We start from the raw sequence: 21,331 nt of genomic DNA on the forward strand, positions 1-21,331 counted from the left end.
TCTCTGTGGGCACACACAGAGTCGTGCCCAGAGGTGGGATCCAACCAATTCTCACCACTTCTCTAGGCAGGAGCACATTTTTTCTGAGCCGGTGAAAGGTTACTAGCAACCTCCCCTGCCCACACAGGGGACTGGAGGTGCGCAAGGGCGGGCGCCACTGTTTGAATCCCACCACCATCGGAACCCCCCACTGGTCACAATTTCACATAGGCTGGCTCCTGGGGTCATTGGGTTCGACGGCTTTGGGGAAGCAATGTAGGTAACCCTGTTAAACCCCACTGATTTTCATGCTAAGAACTAAATCCTTACCTGGGAGTAAGCCTGCTGCTGGTAAATGGGCTTGCTTCTGAGTAAACCCCTCTTAGGTCGCACTCACCCATTCAAAGTTGTAACGGCTGTTTCCAACGCTAAAGCCACCGACTACCACTAGTTACTCCCGGCAACGCAATTTCGAGCCAACCATTTTCTAAACTAAACCCTTGGGCATTTGGGTTAAATTGCCGTGTTGGCCCTTTGCGATAAATAAGTAGGTTTTGGGTTGCAATTTGGGCACTCGGTCTCGAAAAGGTTCGCCATCACTGTTATATAGTATCTCCTACGTTTTGGGCCCATTTGACCATCACGTTTAACTATTTTCTGCACTGTTTTTAAACAATCAATTTATACATTTTATTTATTTATTTTACTTATAAACCACCCTTTCCCGAAGGGCTCAGGGCAGAGTACAACAGTAAAATACAGTTGACCCTATATTAAAATTATAACGTTAAAACCCATTTGCCCCAATCGCTAAAATAGATCTAATTCTGATTAAAATTTCTTAAATTCAGGAACCATAACTTAAGCAGATGGTGACATACCCTCCTCATCACCTCAACCCCATGCCCACAGGAGGCCAGGATGGAATTGGGCATTGTTCTTCTCAACTGGTCAAATGCCTGGTGGAACAGGTCTGCCTTACAGGCCCTGCGGAAACTCTGCAGTTCCTGCAGGGCCCTGGTCTCCTTAGGGAGACTGTTCCATCAGGTATGGGCCAGGTCTGTAAACGCCCTGGCTCTTGTAGAGGCCAGTCAGATTTCTCTTGGGCCAGGGATCCTGAGCAGGTTCTCTTCCGAGGAGGGACCTAGTGGGGCAATAAGGGGAGATGCGGTCCCTCAGAGATGCAGGTCCGAGGCTGATAATAGCCTTGAACTTGACCAGGTACTCAATAGGCAGCCAGTGCAGTTGACGTAGGACTGGAGTAATCTGGTCCTGGCTAGATGCCCCATTAAGGAGCATGGCTACCGCATGTTGTACAAGCTGTAATTTCCAAATCAAGGACAAGGGTAGGCCAGCATACAGCAAGTTACAATAGTCCATTCTGGAGGTGAGGTAATTTTTCAATTATTTTTTAATCATCTTTACATAGCGCTTCTTGAAATTCAGTGTTATTTTTCACAAATCCCCATCTTTGCTTAACTTAAACATGTGTGGCAACTGAAGATAGGCAAACCCAGAGGAGATGAGTGGTGGTGGTAGGAGACTCCCTACTAAAGAGGACAGAAGGAGCAATTTGCAGGCCTGACGGGAAGTGTCTCCCTGGGGCAAAAATCCATGATGTCACAGAGAGGCTGAGAAGATCTGTCAAGCCCACTGACTGTCATCCCTTCCTTTTAATCCATGTTATCCCACCCTACCTCTGTAGGGCTCAGGGTGAGTCACAATAATCTCCCAAAAATACAACAAAATGTTAAAACTTTAAAATACATGATAACAGTACAAAAATTGGTTGTTTGTAACCACTATAGAGGCATTCTGAAATATATATACGGTTTTAGGGAGGACATTAACAACAACACAAGCCTTTATTGGCATATAAAACGGGACAAATTTTTAAAACAAAACAAGGTTAAGAAATACAGTTAAAATTACTAATTTCCAGTATAAAATTTGCAACAGTTTCACAAAAGAGCACATCAGAGCTGTTCAGGAGATTGGGTATCTTATAACACTCATGCCACTGAGAACATTGCAAGAAAATGGAATTCATGTATTTCATGCGCATCTTATTGTATTTAGGGCATAGAAACAAAGAATGGTCAAGTGTTTCAACTGTAGTCATACCACATGAACAAACTCTTTTAGAACGTTCCATATTCTTAAATCTTCCCTCCAGCAGAGCTGATGGCAGCACATTACATCTTGCAGTAGCCAAGGCTCTCATGGGAGGACATTAATTTTAACTATGGCTATTCTACCCAACAACGAAACTGTAAGCTTCTGCCAATTGCCTAAATCATGTTTAATTTCTTTCCAGATCCTTTCAGGGGGTTTTTGGGGGCATAAATTACTATTCTTCTTTTCTAATACAATTCCTAAGTATTTAATATTTTCAGCAGTCATTTTGTGGTGGTATCAGCCCATGCTGTGTCAGAATTCCAAATGTACCCACAAGCCCAAAAGCTTGAACACCCCTGGTCTAAGATTTTGCCTATTATTCTCTAAAAACATTTTATGAAATTATACTGAAATACATATTTTACAGCTATTGAATTACTTGCTAATAATGTAAGCCAGTTCATCTGATTAAATGTCTTTTCACACACCAAATGCTTCTATGGTTTCTCCCATGTGAATTCTTTGATTGGGAAAAAGACTGTCATGCTAACTGGCATTTTTTCCACATTCCACAAAAGAAAATGGTAACTCCAGTTTAGGGAAGTAAGCTTTCCACTCTGCTGCAGCTTTTTCCACATTCCAGGCATTTGTAGTTTCTCCCTTTTAGGAGTTCTTTGATAGTAAATTAGTGCTCCTCTGTCAGAGACGTTTTCCCACATTCCAGGAATTTCTACGGTTCTTCCCCTGAGTGAATTCTTTGGTGGGAAACACGCTGCTTATGCCACTTGAAGCTTTTCCCACACTCCAGGCATTTATATGGTTTTCCCCTTTGTGAATTCTTTGATGGCGAGTGAGATGGTTCTTTTGTCTGAAGCTTTTCCCGCACTCCAGGCATTTATATGGTTTCTCCCCTGTGTGAATTCTTTGGTGGGAAATTAGTTCTCCTCTGACATGGAAACTTTTTCCACACTGCAAGCATTTGTGTGGTTCCTCTCCTGTGTGAATTCTTTGATGGGATTTTAAACTGGCTACTCCACCTGGAAGCTTTTCCACTTACTCCAGTGGCATTTATATGGTTTCTCCCCTGTGTGAATCATTTGATGGTAAGTAAGGTTGCGCCTACAACTGAAACTCTTCCCACACTCCAAGCATTTAAATGGTTCCTCCCCTGAGTGACTTCTTTGATGAGAAGCAAGGCTTCCACTATTACTGAAGCTTTTCCCACACTGCAGGCACTTACATGATTCCTCCCCTGCGTGAATTTTTTGATGCTTATTAAAATACCTACTATCACGGAAGCTTTTCCCACACTCCAGGCATTTATATGGTTTCTCCCCTGTATGAATCCTTTGATGACAAGTAAGGTCTCTACCCTCACGGAAGCTTTTTCCACACTCCAGGCATTTATATGGTTTCTCTCCTGTATGAATCCTTTGATGAACAGTAAGCCTTCCATGATCACTGAGACTTTTCCCACACTCCATGCATTTATATGGTTTTTTCCCCATATGAGTTTGTTGATGGTATATTAGTGATCCTCTGGCATGAAAACTTTTCCCACACTCCAGGCACTGATATGGCTGTTCCCCTGTGTGAATTCTTCGGTGAGAAATAAGCCCTTCACTCAATTTGAAGCTTTTCCCACACTCCAGGCATTTGTGGGGTTTCTCCCCTCTGTGAACTCTGTGGTGCACTGTGAGGCTATCACTCCGATGAAAGCTTTTCCCACACTCCAGACATTTATATGGTTTCTCCCCGGTGTGAATTCTTTGATGGGAAACAAGGTTCCCACTATTACGAAAGCTTTTTCCACACTCCAGGCATTTATATGTTTTTTCCCCAGTGTGAATTCTTTTATGGACGCTAAGGTTTGAAACGTAACGGAAGCTTTTCCTGCACACCAAACATTTATATGGTTTCTCTCCTGTATGAGTTCCTTGATGGGAAATTAGGCTGTCTTTTCTCTCAAACACTTTTTTACACTCCACACACTGATATAATTTCTTTCTCTTAGAGGTGTTCCTTTTCATATTAATCATTGATTTCTGAATTTCCCTGCACGCAGTGCTCTCTTTCTTCTTGTTTCCCTGGTAGATTTTCTGCAGTACAGAGTTACCACCCTGTAAAAGACTGGAATTATTCCACCCTTCAGGTGGCTGTTTTCCCTCCTCCGTCCATGGTACATCCAAATATTCAAAATTCTTCTTCACATTTGAAGATGTATATTCTCTCTCCATCCCTGGGAGTTCTTTTACTTCATTCACTGACTTCCACAGAGCTCCTCCTGAAAGAAAGGGAAACCTTGTGTGATGATAGAATATTTGCCCCAAATATCTGTAGAAGAAATTTCTGCTTTGCTTGGTAATGGATTCATTAGCATTTTGTGACTACTTTGAGATTAAGCTCAAACAGAAAAAAATAAAGCATCAAAATGACATTCAAAAACAGAATCCAGCCTGGGAAAAGATTTCACTCTATGCCAGTGGTGGCGAACCTATGGCACGGGTGCCAGAGGTGGCACTCAGAGCCCTCTCTGTGGGCACACGGAAACAGAGTCGCCCCCACCCACCCAACACACATCTAGGCTGGCCTGGGCCGCTGGGCTCAATTATTAGCATTATACCTAAGACCTAGTTTTGGGGAAACAGTGTAGGTAACCCTGTTAAGCGCTGTTAAACCCCACTGATTTTCATGCGAACTAAAGCGTGATCCTTCACCTGGGAGTAAGCTCGATTGCTGGCAATGGGGCTTGCTTCTGAGTAAACCCTCCTAGGGTTGTGATTTACCTGTTGGAAGAGTTACATGGTTGCTTCAAAGCAAAGCCACTGACTACCACCAAGCTTACTCCCGAGTAACGCATGCTTCGGAGCCAACCGTTTTTTCTAAACTAAAATCTCATTATTCAGGTTAAATCGCCATGTTGGCACTTTGCGATAAATAAGTGGGTTTGGGGTTGCAATTTGGGCACTCGGTCTCGAAAAGGTTCGCCATCGCTGCTCTATGCTCACCTTGAGTCACACAAAGAGTGGTGAATGTCACTTGTCAACTCTTGTTGAAGGGAGAAGAAGTTCTGCCTTCCACTAAGGGAAGCAACATACCCAGAGCTCGGGGTACATCCTCCTCAGACCTGGGCCAGCTCGGCTAACTTCTGGACTGTGACTGTTCTGGTTCCTTCCCTGGTCCTCACTGGGAATTGCCTGGGAACCATTTCCTCCCACCAAAATTCTTTGTGCATGTTTCTTGGGGCACAAAATCAGCCTCCTGAGAGGTTGACCAAGACATCATCCAATCAGCTGTTAATCGGAAGAGACAAATCCTGACTAAGGTTTCAAATATCTGCAGGAAACCATGATTTCCTCTACAAGTGGCTGAACTTGACTCTGGCATGCTGTATATGCCAGACCCTTTGCCATGGTGAGGATATTTGTGTGTGTCAGCAAAGCTGAGAGCAATACCGTACAGGGCCTAGACTCCGTCAAGAGGGCAAGCTCCAAGCAAAGTCACTCAAAGCAGAATGGTCGCAACTGAGGAACCAGATTAAGATGTGTCCACCCCATTCCAGAATCAACAAACACAACGTAAGAAGAGAACAGACATGTCAGTGATGCGGGTGGACGAACCCTTGAAAGGTAGCTGCTGAGCAGTAGTAAAAGGTAACACTGGTGGAGGATCATTCACGTATAATGGGAGGGTCTCTGCGTGAAGGAAGTGGATGAGAACCAGAGGGGCAAGAGATGCTGTAAGAGTTATGGTGACAGAGCACACATTGCCATTTCTGTGACTCTCCACACAGAGAGCGCCATTTACAACCAAATGGGAAAATATGCTAGTTCTTGGATTTATAAACATCTATGGACGGGTGGGTGGGTGTCCATGTACTGGCAGGTTAGAGCCCCAGGAGAGCTGGACCTAGATTGGCTAAGTGCCCCAGGGTCGAAGTGGGGAAAGGTCTGGAAAAGGGAACTCTCTTTTTCTTTGGGGTTCTCTGCATTTTGATTGCTGAGATCTTGTGGTTGCAGTGAAGGAGGACAGAAGGGAATGATCATTTGCAGCGGGCATCATGCAACCCACAAAGACGAGATATGTCATGGATAGCGAGTACACAGTTAGTCACCGTTCTTTTGCTTTGTGCACCGAGTACCCTCAGTGTGTGCCTTGTAGAAACAGAGATGACACAGTAAGAGAGCTGGAAAAGGGAGAGGAAGACAGCACCTGATCCTCACTTGCTTTGCAAGCACAGCGTCCCAGGAGGATCAAGGTCTTCCATGTCCGCTTCAAAGGACCTCAGGAGAATCAGGGCTGGGAAACAACCTGGCCTGAAATCCTCTGCCTCTCCAGGTGGACAACACTTGGCTCAGCTTGGCAGAAGTCATTTGTGCAGGTATAAGGAAGCTTCCTGTATTCATAGGTTCCAGATCTACAGGTACCATTTCAGTATCTAAACCTCATACAAGCTTTTTGAGGGGTAAGCTGTTACCTGCCAGTCCCGGCTCTTCATCACAACCCATGAGAAACATTTCTTCCTCCACTTCCAGGCAGGATATAAAATCTGTTTTGGCAACCTGAGGTTCTTGGATCACAGGAAAAAAAAACAGAATTATCACTCTTCTTTGTGCACATTAATTCAGCAGGGATTAACTCTGTTCCTCTAGAAACAGGGGTGATGTGGAACACCTTATGGGGCATTCATTCATCTAGAGCTGGTAGTTCCCTGTTTACTCCTGACTCAGGTCAGCATGAAATGACAGCTGAGAACAAAACAGTTGCAAAGACAGCACTTGAGCTCCCTCCCCAGCCGCATCCCAGTCCAGGTGTGGAAAGGTCCAGACTGGAGGGAGGCCTACTTTGTCCTGAGCAGGCAACCCCTGGCACCTCTTCTGATGGCCTCTCAGGAGGTCCAGACTCAGGATTACTAGGAAGTGCCCCCACCCCCCTCTCACAGAGTGCCCAGAACCATTCCCATGTCACAGGAAGGATCACGGAGGGTGGCTTTCCTCTTAAGGGACTTCCTCCCAACAAGAGAGACAGTCCAGGAGAAAAGGATCCTCACCCAGAGAGGCTACGTTCCTAAAATTCTCCAGCATGACGTCCTTGTAGAGAGCTCTTTGGGCACGGCGCAGCAGAGTCCACTCCTCCTGGGTGAAATAGACAGCCACCTCCTCAAAGGACACCCCATCCTGCAAGAAGAGGGAAATATTTACTTACCATCACTAGAAAGTATGTTCGGGGGGTGGGGGGGGGAGCCAAGAAGCCAGAGACAGTCCATTAGTACTGGAAGAACAGCACAAAGAGGAGACAAGAAGAGACCCATGGGGCTCCCCTTCCCAGCATCTTGGTGCTGCAGGGGTGGTGCTCATTGGCAGGGGTTAGCCATATGGGAAGGAACAAAATGTTTTCTGTGAAAAATCTGTGGTTTAGTATTGTGTCCGTAGTCTCAGGTTGTGTTTCTCTGCACGTTCCATCCTAGATAGTGGTGACCACTTCCCAGAATCCTGAGTGGGCAGACTTGGCAACTTCAGTGCCAGATTCAAGGAACCAGATCCTGTGAGCCATGCAACTGAAAAGGAAGCAACCCTGCCCCTCTTTGAACGTTTCCCCCTGTGACATCCCCGTACCCCAGTTGGCTGCATGGCGGCTCTTGTCCCTTCATCACACGGAGGAGACAGTGGAGGAATCTTCCAGGGTGTTTTTCTGCTGCTGCCTGCGAGGGAGGGAAAGGAAGAGAGTTTTAAACTTTTTCTTCTACGGACACATTTTATGTGCTGGTTTCTGGAGTGAACCTCTCTCTAGATTGGCTTGGGGCACAAGTCAAGAGCACGCATTCTAGTTGAACAAACAATGGGAAATTTTAAAACAAAAGGTTTTAAATACACACTAAACTCTAACTTGAATGAGATTTTTTATAAAAAGATGTAAAGATGGTATATGACCCAGATAAATTAGCAAAAATATTAATCCTTCAAGTGTGAGTACCACGAAGGGACATTTTATTATCTATGGTGGACTTATGATAAGGCTGGAGAATTCTGGAGAAAAATACATTCAATCATCCAAAAGATTTTAAAGATGAATGTGCCAATGTGCATTTCTATTTTTTGGGAATGATGGATAGAGCTTTGGAGAGGAAATATTGATCTTTGTTTTTAGAAGAGAAGAAGAGTTTGGATTTATTAGCCCCCCCCCCCGCCCCACACACACACCTTTCTCTCCTGTAAGGTGTCTCAAAGTGGCTTATAAACTCCTTTCCCTTCCTTTCCTCACAACAGACACCTTGTGAGGTCAGTGGGGCTGACAGAGTTCTGTGACTAGGCCAAGGTTACCCAGCAGGCTTTGTGTGTAGGAGCGGGGAAACAAATCCAGTTCACCAGATAAGAGTCTGCTGCTCATGTGCAGGAGTGGGGAATCAAACCCTGTTCTCCAGATTAGAGTCCACCACACTTAACGACTACACCATGCTGGCTCTCCTATAAGACTCTCTCATATATAACAGAATCAACAACAATAGATGTGCAAAAATGGAAAACTCCAGCTATTCGTACAATTTAGGAGTAATGGGTGAAGGTATTAAAATCAGCAGAAATGGCTAAGCTTACAGTATACATAGATAAATAGATGAATGAACTCAGGGCTACAAGTTTTAAACCATAATGAATTTAAATAATTTAAGATTAAAATTATTTTAATATTTTAAGATGAAGATTTAATAGAGAAAAAGTGTGATGTTTATCAATTTATTAGTAATGTTTATGGAGATACAACTTTGATTTAATTGTTAAAGACCAAGAGGTACCTTTCTTGAAATTAATACTCGATGCAGATGAAATTGGGATGCCTGGGGGCGATCCTGAATTCATCACTGCTCCTTGAAGCTCAGGTGGTGCGGGTGGCCAGGAGACCCTTTCAGCAGTTCTGTCTGATTTGCCAGCTCTGACTGTTTTTGGATGCAGGTCCCTGGTGTTATATGCTCTAGTAACCTCCCGATTGGATTACTGTAATGCGCTCTATGTGGGGCTACCCTTAAAGACAGTCTGGAGGCCGCAGCAGGTGCGGCATTGCCTCCCTTGGCCAGGATGGGTGTTTCGTCGCTGGAAAGTTGCAACGAAACATCCATCCTGGCCGAGGCAATTTTGCAGCCACTCCCACCAGAGCTGCCATGGAAGACATCATCGCTAATGTAGAATCAGCCATCTGGTATCTTCCAGAAGAGGAAGCAGAGGAGCTAAGAGGAGAAACAGCAAGGATATTATGAAAAGCAAAACTTCCCTCCAGCAACATTACACGAAAGGAAAGAATTGCCATTAAGAATCTCAGCTCAGATCCAGAAATCATCATACTTCCAGCAGACAAGGGGAATCACGAAGAGTGAACAATATAAAGAAAAGATCAGAGAACTCCTGGATCCCACAACATACAAAAAAACTGAAACAAGACCCAACCAAGAAAATCGCTTGCCAAACATTGATTAAGAACTCCCCCATTCAATCAGACATACGCCAACGACTCTGCAAGTCAGAAGCTCTTCCATCCTGGCTATATGGATTCCCGAAAATCCACAAGGACTCCATTCTACTCACACCTATTGTGAGTGCAAAATGGTTCCCCCACATATGAACTGGCAAAATTTTTGACTTCACAGTTACAAAGCCACATTGGACACACAACACATTATGTTACAGACTCAGCCCACTTCATTGAAAAAATTAGCAATCTCCATCTCAACCCTAGTGACAGACTTATCAGCTTTGATGTTGTCTCTCTGTTCACCAAAGTTCCAGTGAAAGACACACTCGCACTCATCGGCCAGATTTTTCCAGGCGACATCACAGCTTTATTTCAACACTGCCTAACAACCAGCTACTTCCAATGGGACAATGATTACTATGAGCAGACAGATGGGGTAGCCATGGGAAGTCCCCTCAGCCCAGTGATAGCCAATTTTTACATGGAACATTTTGAGAAACAAGCCCTCAAAACAGCACCCAGGAAACCTGCAACTTGGTTCCAATTTGTGGATGACACTTTTACAATCTAGAGCAGTGATGGCGAACCTTTTCGAGACCGAGTGCCCAAACTGCAACTCAAAACCGACTTATGTGTCGCCAAGTGCCAATATGGCATTTTACACAATATCTCCCCTAAGCCTTCAAAGGGAAAATAAAACCCTAAAACAAATATGGCCACTCACCTGGATAGCTTTAAAAGGGGCTTGGACAGATTTATGGAGGAGAAGTCGATCTATGGCTACCAATCTTGATCCTCATTGATCTGAGATTGCAAATACCTTAACAGACCAGGTGCTTGGGAGCAGCCGCAGAAGGCCATTGCTTTCACATCCTGCATGTGAGCTCCCAAAGGCACCTGGTGGGCCACTGAGAGTAGCAGAGAGCTGGACTAGATGGACTCTGGTCTGATCCAGCCGGCTTGTTCTTATGTTCTTAAATATGGCTGGTGTGGGTGATGAGACACTGGGCCCATCACTCTTTCCTGCCTCCACAAAGCGCACGCACAAGCATCTGCAGAAAGAGAATGCCTGCACACAGTTTTCAAACATTCTTCATCTACATGAGAAACTTCATCTTACAGCAGATACCCACCATCACCAACTTATAAACTGTATCATCAACCAATACTGGCCTAAGATATCCAAGAATGACTGGAAATAGTTATCTTAAACATGCCAGAGTTAACCACAGCAGATCTGGTTTAACAGATAAAGGTATATTTAAATCGGGCAATTATAATGGTTCAGCGGTGAAACGCTTCCCCCTTCACCTCCCAATCGTTTAAGGATGAATACATCAGCCCTGTATGGATATCAGCAATAGAGCACCCACCCACAGGGCCAAGAGAAAAATCTACACTTCCTGGAGTTTTTCTGTAAGATAGAATCCCTAGTTTAAAAAAATAAAAATTGAAGTATCCCTCAGCCACTCATTTCAGCCAATCCACTCCAGAAGCAAACGCGGTCTTTTAATATGCTAAACATCTCGCCTCCTTACAGACCCACACACACACAATCCCTAAAAAGTGTCCCCCTGGTACTGCTACTGCTTGTTTTGTGCAGAATTTTGTAATGGCATGCAAACTCCTCATCCAGATCTGGGCTCCAGCACTTCCCATCTCCTATCCAGCAAGGAGACGGAACTCGCCCTCCTCTTTCATAACCCATCAAGGAGGATACACTGAAGAGAGGGAGAGACGTGGGGGACTTAGAAGTATGGGAGCAAGCACAGAAGAGAGGGGGAGAGTCGCAGCAAACTTATCAAATCGACATGACAAAGTTCAATCTACCTCCACCATCCACAAGCAGCGGTGGCGGCTCCTCCCCTCCTCGGCCTCCCTTTGCAAAGTTTTCAGCATCACCAGCTCGGCTGCTGCTCTACTCTGCCCTGCAACGAGATGCGTTTTTCCTGTTGCACAACCGCTCGCAAGCTGCAAGTTTAACCTCCGCCGAGCTGAGCTGGATGCTGGATGCGGGAGAGAACCACGTTTTGCACGGGCGCTTCCCCGGCTGCGAGCAAAGTTGGGCCAAGTTGGGGCGTGGGTCCAAAGAGTAAGGAGGAACTATTGCAGCTTCCTGCAAACCCCCACCAGCCCCGATGTTGTTATTTTACACTGGGGGGGACCGGGTTATTTTTGCAAAAACTCCCAAAGGGCACCTCGTCCTTCCCCTTTTGCAGTTGCATTCACGTTTTAAAGCCCACCCCTGAAATATGCCGATGGCCAAGGGGCGGGGAAGAGGGAAACCTTGCCCTGCTTCTTAGCAACGATTAAGGTCGCAGTTTCCTAAGAGACTAGTCCCGACTAGTTTACATCAACACATTGGGGGGGGGGGGGGGAGGGGGAGGGAGAGAGAGAGAGAGGCTGTTCTACAAGAAAGTTTCCGAGGGAGCAATTGGGGGAGAAATTAAACACGGGATGGTGATTATTATTGCAATCCTGGAAATAATAGTTTAACACAGTACCGAAAAGTAGAGATCTTGATTGGCAAGATGAGGATTAGCCACAGGGCCGTTGGAACTGCTTCTCTCCCACCTGCAGCCGGGAGCCCATCCCAGCAGGGCCCCCATTCAAGACCCCTCTGCTCCCCACTGGCACAGGGCAGGGCAGGCCACTCACCCCAGCTAGAGAGGACTTCCTGGACCGGCAGGGCCGGGCCAACTGGCGAGCGATCCCGGCAGCTGTTTGGGGACTGACCCCAGTGGAGCGTGGGCAGAGGCGGCGGCTGCAGCAGAAGGGAGCCCGGCAGGGCTAGTCCTTGGATGGGGGTGCGGAAGCCCCTGGCAAAGGAGGCTTAGCTTTGCTGCAGCGGCTGGGCCAGGCACAAGAGGTGCGCTGAGCTGCCAGTGCGCTCTCCCCGGCTCGTGGCCATGCATCCCCCCTGGCCGGCCAGCCTCGCTCAGCTGCTGCCTCCGGGCCGCAGCCACCTCCACCTTTTGCAAGATGACCTTTTGCAAGATCATGCCTGCCTTATCTTTATTCTCTGTTCTCTCTCTCTCTTCTCCTCCCCCCCCCCATACCTCTTAGTTACACATATCTGATTTTGGGATCATAGGAGGAAACGCTCATGCATCGTCACGAATACAGGAAGGACTAGGTCAGGAAAAGGCATTCGGTGTAGATTTATGTTGCCAGGTCTCTTTGCAAAAATAATTATCACGGCTTCGGGAGGGGCAGCGGGTCAAGAGGGTTGCTGACCTGCACGGGTGCTCAAGCAAACCTCAATGGGAGAAGGTGCATTGCTGTAGCATGGCGAGCCAGGAATTTCTAGCCTTGAAATAAAGTGATAAAACTACTTTCTCTGTGAAACCCCTCACCAGCCAGCCAGCCAGCTCCATCCCCTTAATTTGCAGGCACTGAGAGGAGGAGAAAGGATTTCCAGGAAAATCCACAGTGAAGCGAAGCAGAGCCTCCTTTTGTTCGCCAGCCCCCCCCCTCCTCCTCCTCCTCCTCCTCCTCCTCCCCATAAAAGGCTTACCAGATAAAACGGCTCACCGTTCCTTTGGAGCCCTCCTCCCCCCCCCCCCCCCCCCCCCCCGTCCTCCTGCTCTAGGCCTCTGGCATACAGTGGAGAGAGCATAGGGCGGGAATGAGGGGAACGCCCCAGAAGGCAGTGCGGGAGGGAAACGCCCCAGAAGGCACTGGGGGTCTCTGGCGCCCCAGTGCCTTCTGGGGCGTTTCCCTCCCACACTGCCTTTCTGAGAGGCCCTTTCTGGTGCCTCTGATGACCCGGCCTGGGAGCCATCTCTGGCAAGGCGAGGGGGGAAGGGGGAGGGGGAGATTCAGCACTCGCGTGCCCAAGGAGAGGCCTCCGCGTGCCACCTCTGGCACGCGTGCCATAGGTTCGCCATCACGGATCTAGAGTCATGGCGAGGAGGAACTGCTGAATTTTCTGGACCACCTGAACAGCATCCACCCAAACAACCAATTTACCATGGAAACTGAAAAAGAAGGGAAACTGCCTTTCTTAGATGTCTTGGTCTTTCGCAGACCCAGCCATCAACTGGCCCACACAATATATAGAAAACCAACTCACACAGACCAGTATCGACATAAAAACTCCAATCACCATCCACAGCAGAAAAGGGGTATAATCAAAACTCTGACAGATCGTGCAAAACGAATTTGTGAACCTCACCTCCTCCCTGATGAAATCAATCATCTAGACTGGGCTCTGCAGTCTAATGGCTGCTCCACAACTGAAATCAGAAGAGCTTTAAGACCATGAGAAACCCAGAGGACTGAGGAGAAACAGCCCACCACAGGAAAAATATTTCTACCGTACATCAAGGGAATCACTGATCAAATAGAGAAACTGATGAAGAAACATAACCTACAAACCATCTTCAAACCTACCAGGAAAATACAGCAGATGCTACGCTCACCAAAGGACAAGAGAGACCCCCTCACTTCTGCAGGAGTCTATCGCATACCCTGCAGCTGTGGAAAGGTCTACATAGGAACCATAAAACGCAGCATTCAGACTTGTATTAAGGAACACGAAAGACACTGTCGGCTTAACCATCCTAAAAAATCTGCAGTTGCAGAACATGTCTTAAACAAAACTGGACATAACATTTTATGTGAAAACACTGAAATTCTGGACAAATCAGAAGGTTACTATGTCAGACTGCATAGGAAGGCCACTGAAATTCACAAACACCAAGACAACTTCAACAGGAAAGAAGAGACTCTAAGAATTAACAAAGCTTGGCTACCAGTACTTAAAAACATCAAAAGCAAACTCCAAGGGCATGCTAAGTTCATGAACAATGGACTCCACCCAAACACAGGATTTGCATTCACCAATACAGCTGCTGCTGAAGGGCATGAAAATGTGAGTTACTCCCTGGACTGATAAGCCCCACCCGCAATACAATACTATCAACCACATCTTTGCGTAGCAAGTTCCACTCAGGCACTTACTGATTGGTTCCCCACCCTGGGACATGGACAGTGTAGCACTGATGCAGTGTGTAGCAGACTTCCCTCTGTGATACACCTCTGAAGATGCCAGCCACAGATGCAGGCGAAACGTTAGGAACAAGATCCACAAGACCACAGCCACATAGCCTGGAAAACCCACCAGAACCAGTTGAATCCGGCCGTGAAAGCCTTTGACAACACATTTCTTTGCATTTTTCTCTCTTGTTTATATCCTTTTAAAGTTTTAATAATAATGAGTAATTCATCTGTGACTGGCAGGCCTGTGTCTTCTCTTTGACAAGCTGAGATGGAAATGAAAGTTGAGAATGAAGTCATTGGAAAAGAAGCCTCCACGGCCACCTCTCAGCCCAGGTGCAGAGAAGCCCCTGATCAGTATTCCCCACCTTTTTACACCAGGCATTCCCTTTTTAAAAACTAAAGTTGGAAAACAACCAAAGATGGACAAAGATCTAAAGCGCAAATTACTGGACACAGAACTTTTCTCAGCATCAACTCAGACAAGCTCAAACTGCACTTCTCATTCTGGACAGAAAAAAAAATCCCCTTTTCAAATTTTGGGGACATTTGGTCATAGAATCATAGAATTGGAAAAGACCAAAAAGGCAACTCAGTCCAACCCCCTGCCAAGCAGAAATACACAGTCAAAACGCTCCCGACAGTAGTGGCGTAGGAGGTTAAGAGCTCATGTATCTAATCTGGAGGAACTGGGTTTGATTCTCCGCTCTGCCGCCTGAGCTGTGGAGGCTTATCTGGGGAATTCAGATTAGCCTGTGCACTCCCACACACGCCAGCTGGGTGACCTTGGGCTAGTCACAGCTTCTCGGAGCTCTCTCAGCCCCACCCACCTCACAGGGTGTTTGTTGTGAGGGAGGAAGGGCAAGGAGATTGTCAGCCCCTTTGAGTGTCCTGCAGGAGAGAAAGGGGGGATATAAATCCAAATTCTTCTTCTTCTTCTGACAGATGGCCATCCAGCCTCAGTTTAAAAACCCCATGTAACACACAGGTTAGTTTACACTGACTAATTATCTCTTTCTGATAATTTTTCCAATTTCTCACACAATTTAACAAGACTTTAGGGGATAGTGGCAGCTCTTTCCTTATAACTTGAGAGATCACCGTGGCAACCGTAATCCAGTACTCAACCATTCTGCTACATTCCCATCATATACCTATAAAAGTTGTCTTGACACCTTCCACATATCCAACAATCCCCTTTCACTCTTTGATAAATTTGGGCCAATTCCAAGAGTGACAGGTGGAACGGGTACAGCACTGGTATTCAATTTTCTGTATTCAGTTTCTCCACCAGGACCTCCACCCCGCTCTTGCATCTGGTCACTCCTTCTCCCTCCACACCCCACAGCCCCCCTCCTCCCCCGGCTCCTCCTTCCTCCATGAGCCTCTTGGAACCGCAAGTGGCCACTTCCCTTGAGCTTCTCTCTGTCCAGCCTCCCCAGGGCTGGCCTCATGGGCGCCTCCATCCCGCTGCAGGAACCTGAGTCCTGTCTCTGCGCAAAGGGGTCCGGGGGGGTGGTGGCACTCATTGGGGGGCTTCCTCCCCCTCTGGACACGAAGTGCACCCCCCTCCTCCTCCTCCTCTCTCCCTTGCACTGCAGAATCCCCTCCCCCCAGACTCACCAGCTGCATTGGGGGCCGGGGGCACCCATTTGCCTCTCTAGGACGGGGGCTGTCTCCCTCTCTATCGCCCCCGGGGAGCATCTCCTCCCCACTCCCAGGGACGCAGGAGAGGAAAGGCATCATCTCTTCTGGCACCCACCAAATATTTTCAGACAGTAGGTCTTAAGGCTTTGGCCTACCAATGCTTTTCACTAACTACTGGGGACTTGATTGGCTATGCCAATCATAAGGTATTGCACAAAGCTCTACACTGTGTTCCTGAAGTTAAGCTGTGGCAATCATTTTGCAGCTGGATCCACCATCTTCAGCAGCCATTTTTTTAAGAAGAAAAAAGAACTTTATTAATTACAATATTCACAATTCAGTGAAAATTACTCAATATATATGTGTATGTTATTATTACATGAAGAAACAAGAGAAAAGAGGAGAAAAACCCAGAAGATAAAGAAAGGGGGGGAAGGAAAGAAATACAAAAATCAGCAAGTTGTCATCATCAACTTCCCTCTGTTTCCCCAAGAATGTTTTTTTTTTGTTATTCACTGTGAGATGTCTCCAGTATCTATATATATAAAAAGCAAACAGTGACTTTGTTAGTCACGCCCTAACGCCGAAACGGCTGGACGGATCGCCCCCAAATTTTCACATGACGTTCCTCCCTGTTGCGGGCAGGTAATGGGACCTTCAAATCACCGAAAGTCCATACCTAAGCCAGGTAAAACGTCTTTTTCCTGCCGCACCAGGCCCTGAAGCTGGCTCTGTTTAACTGTCACCCTTAGAATGCTCGTGCAGCCTGTCTGTCTGTGGCCTGAGGGCTTAGAATGTTTGTGCAGATGGGCAGAGATGAGCAGTGAAAACAGTAAATAGGTAATACTGGTAGGTAATATGAGTGGAAGTGAAACATATACACACTTTGCCATGTGAGACGTCAGGTGGGGTCCCCCCCTCACATGCAGGTAACTTTCACTCTCTGTGCCTCACCCACTGCTACCACACAATACACATCCAGCTCATCCTCACACACCTCACTCTGCCCTCCCTCACATCCAACCACTACTTAGCCACTTCCTCACCTATATTCACCACAGCTCTCTTTTACTAAAAGCGAGCTGGAGTTTGCCTTTTTCTTCTGAGAAAATCTGTGGGGTGGGGGCCAACCAACACTACTGGCTCCGCTTCTTTTGCACATGGCCCTTTAGGAACCCAGGGAGCTGGCCTCGATCTGAGTGCCTCACCACCCTGCCTCTGCTGCCTGACTGGGATAGCCTCCTTGCCCAGTTCTGCCTTCCCCAAGCCAGGACTGTGCGTGTCAACCAGCCTCATGGACAGCGGGATTCGCACTCTGGACAGTTCCGTTGTGGAATGGAAAGGGTTACCTTATACTAAAAACACAAGGCACCACCATATAACAATGTGAATTGAAAAGGGAAAGAGGGATTCCATTTGACCACCCCAAAAGGCTATGCTGCGGATCATTGGACCTGCATGGACATCTGTGTGGGTGGCAGACTGTGATGAGAAGGACAATTGCCACAGCAACGCGTGGCTGGGCCCCGCTAGTTTCATAATAAAATATGACGTTGGCCCGCGTGGGTTGCAAGGAAGAGGCGAGACGCAGCGATATCAGGATCCGGTGGAGAGAAGCCAGCGGCTGGTCTGCGGCTAATCTGCCGGTTGCAGGCTAATCTGCCGAGCTGGCGGTCCCTGGCACCTTTTATTAGGGTTTATGGGAGGCGGGTTCGGAGGCAGGAGAGCGGGAGAATCCGGGGCGATACATGAGTCATAGAGACTGCGTATGTGCAGGAGGAAGCGTTTCTGTGTGGGCCTAATCCATACCTGGGGGTATGCACCTTTTGTCCCTTTGTCCAGGGCAACCCATGACCGTGAGTCATGGGGGTCTTGTGATAGGTGAGCTCACCTGCCCAGAGGGCAACAGATGGCGCAGGCATTCCTGTGCTCTGTCTGAAGCTCTGCTGGGTGAGGCTGGCTCACCCCAACAAAAAACTTCCAGATTTTATAACTTTCAGACTTTCTTGCCCATTAGCTAAGATTTTATGATGCTGCCTTTTTATTTTAAGGATTTAATATTATAGTGGTTATTCATAATTTATTATTTTATTGGCCTAGGTGGCCCTTGTACACCGCTCAGAGGCCTTTTGGGGGTGGGCAGGATATCAAATGTAATAAATAATTAATATTAGCAATACTAATAATATATTTATAAGATACATAATATTAGTGTATTGTTGACCTAATTCAGGATCACTCCTTTTTTCTATACTTTCACGTTGTTCACTCTACTCCCAACATTTATTCTAGTTTCTCTTCATTCTATTACTGACTGTATTCATAAGAATATTTATATACTTAGTAAATGGGAACCACAATTCATGAATTTTTTTCTAATGAGTCTTCTCTTAGGAGACAAGTCAATTGGTCTAGTCCACGTATCCACATGCATTCCAATTTCTGGCCAAAACAATTCTTGCTGTTGTGAGCAAATACAAAAAACAAGGTACTATTACTCTTTGGCATCAGTGCCTCTGTTATTCCTAATAAGTAGGCTTCTGGTCTCATTTCAAATTTCATCTTATGTATGTTTTCCACCTTCTCGTGTGCAGCTCTCCAATTTGTTCACTGCCACCACATGTGATAAAATGTACCTTCATTACATTTCCAACATATGGGGAGCAGTCTTCAGAAATCTTAGAAAGTGCAACTGGTGACATGCACCATCTGAGGAACATTTCTTGGAAGTTTTCCTTTAAATCCATAATCACAATAAATGCATGTATCTTCCAGTTTGGACCACTCCACAAGTTATATAGTATCTCATAAGAACATAAGAACATAAGGAGGAACCTGCTGGATCAGACCAGAGTCCATCTAGTCCAGCACTCTGCTACTCGCAGTGGCCCACCAGGTGCCATTGGGAGCTCACATGCAGGAGGTGAAAGCAATGGCCTTCTGCTGCTGCTGTTCCCGAGCACCTGCTCTACTAAGGCATTTGCAACCTCAGATCAAGAAGGATCAAGATTGGTAGCCAGAGATCGACTTCTCCTCAATAAATCTGTCCAAGCCCCTTTTAAAGCTATCCAGGTTAGTGGCCGTCACCACCTCCTGTGGCAGCATATTCCAAACACCAATCACACGTCGTGTGAAGAAGTGTTTCCTTTTATTAGTCCTAATTCTTCCCCCCAGCATTTTCAATGTATGCCCCCTGGTTCTAGTATTGTGAGAAAGAGAGAAAAATTTCTCTCTGTCAACATTTTCTATCCCATGCATAATTTTCTAGACTTCAATCATCAGACGTCTCCTCTCCAAACTAAAGAGTCCCAAATGCTGCAGCCTCTCCTCATAAAAACGGTGCTCCAGTTCCTCAATCATCCTCGTTGCCCTTCTCTGCACTTTTTCTATCTCTTCAATATCCTTTTTGAGATGTGGTGACCAGAACTGAACACAGTACTCCAAGTGCGGTTGCACCACTGCTCTATACAAGGGCATGACAATCTTTGCAGTTTTACATAATTTGGTATCATCTGCAAACTTGGCCACCACGCTACCCACCCCTACTTCCAGGTCATTTATGAATAGGTTAAAGAGCACTGGTCCCAAAACGGATCCTTGGGAGACACCACTCCCTACATCTCTCCATTGTGAGAATTTCCCATTTATACTCACTCTTTGCTTCCTGTTTCTCAACCAGTTTTGAATCCATAGGAGGACTTCCCCTCTTATTCCTTGATTGCTGAGTTTTCTCGATAGTCTCTGGTGAGGAACTTTGTCAAAAGCCTTTTGGAAATCCAAGTAGACAATGTCCACTGGTTCCCCCTTATCCACATGCCTGTTTACACCCTCAAAGAACTCTAGTAAGTTTGTAAGACAGGATTTGCCTCTGCAAAAGCCATGCTGACTCTTTCTCAGCAGGTCTTGCTTTTCTACATGTTTAATAATTTTATCTTTAATGATAGATTCTACTAATTTACCAGGAACAGATATCAAACTGACTGGCCTGTAATTTCCCGGTTCCCCCCTAGATCCTTTCTTAAAGATTGGTGTGACATTGGCCATCTTCCAGTCTTCAGGGATGGAGGCTGATTTCAGGGATAAGTTGCATATTAAAGTAAGAAGATCAGCAATTTCATGCTTGAGTTCTTTAAGAACTCTTGGGTGAATGCAATCTGGGCCAGGGGATTTGGTAACATTTAGTTTAACAATGGCTGCCAGAACTTCTTCCTTGTCTACCACTAACTTCGCTAGTTCCTCGGATTCGCCTCCTAAAAAGCATGGTTCAGGTGTAGGAATTTTCCTCACCTCCTCTTGGGTGAAGACAGATGCAAAGAATTCATTCAGCTTCTCTGCAATCTCCCTGTCATCTTTTAGCACACCTTTTGTTCCTTTGTCATCTAACGGGCCTACTGCTTCCCTAGCTGGCTTCCTACTTTTGATATACTTGAAGAACTGTTTGTTGGTGGTCTTGATGTTCGCAGCCATGCATTCCTCATAATCCTTTTTTGCCTCCCTTACAGCTAACCTGCTTCTCTTTTGCCACCATTTGTGTTCCCTCTCATATTCTTCATCAGTCAAACTGGACTTCCATTTTCTAAAAGACATTTTCTTATTTCTGATAATTTCCTCAACCTCTCTTGTTAACCATGGTGGCTTTCTTTTGGACTGGGTGCTGCCTTTCCAAACCTGTGGAACACATTCCAGCTGAGCTTTGATTACTGTGTTTTTAAATAACCTCCAAGCATCTTGGTCAGTTTTGACTCTCTTGATTTTCCCTTTCAGCTTCCTGCCCACTATCCCCCTCATCTTTGAGAAATTTCCCTTTCTGAAGGCGAATGTAACTACATTAGTAGTTGCCACTTGTTCGCATGCTGTGATACTGAATCTGACAGCATTGTGGTCGCTGTTCCCTATCGGCTCAACAACACTGACTTCCTGCACCAGGTCCTGGGTCCCACATAGAATTAGATCTAGGATCACCTCTCCCCTGGTTGGTTCCACAACCATCTGCTCTAAGCCACAGTCGTTTAGCATATCCAGGAATGCTCTCTCCTTACTTCAACCTGAACATGCATTTTTCCAGTTTATATGGGGATAGTTAAAATCACCCATTACCACTTTTTGTTTTTGTTGGCCTCTCTAA

The 21,331-nt window shown here is 46.2% G+C and overlaps 3 protein-coding genes across 33 annotated transcripts in view; all 3 read right to left on the reverse strand.

The window, feature by feature from the left end:
• Positions 1-21,331, reverse strand: part of LOC125428587 (zinc finger protein 883-like) — a 1,608,225-nt gene that overhangs the window by 391,731 nt on the left and 1,195,163 nt on the right. The window lies entirely within an intron of this gene.
• Positions 1-21,331, reverse strand: part of LOC125428572 (zinc finger protein 420-like) — a 226,212-nt gene that overhangs the window by 129,582 nt on the left and 75,299 nt on the right. The window lies entirely within an intron of this gene.
• LOC125429231 (zinc finger protein 624-like) overlaps positions 2,102-21,331 on the reverse strand; it is a 28,455-nt gene continuing 9,225 nt past the window's right edge. The window contains 11 exon segments of the mRNA XM_048490153.1: positions 2,102-2,922; positions 2,925-3,126; positions 3,129-4,381; positions 6,575-6,667; positions 7,148-7,274; positions 7,713-7,798; positions 8,888-9,071; positions 11,389-11,564; positions 12,217-12,322; positions 13,240-13,344; positions 16,183-16,273. Of these exon segments, the coding sequence (XP_048346110.1) occupies positions 2,828-2,922; positions 2,925-3,126; positions 3,129-4,381; positions 6,575-6,667; positions 7,148-7,274; positions 7,713-7,798; positions 8,888-9,071; positions 11,389-11,564; positions 12,217-12,322; positions 13,240-13,344; positions 16,183-16,273 (2,518 nt within the window). The 3' untranslated portion in view covers positions 2,102-2,827.

Source organism: Sphaerodactylus townsendi, linkage group LG03 (assembly GCF_021028975.2).
Source record: "Sphaerodactylus townsendi isolate TG3544 linkage group LG03, MPM_Stown_v2.3, whole genome shotgun sequence".
NCBI classification, from domain to species: Eukaryota; Metazoa; Chordata; class Lepidosauria; order Squamata; family Sphaerodactylidae; genus Sphaerodactylus; species Sphaerodactylus townsendi.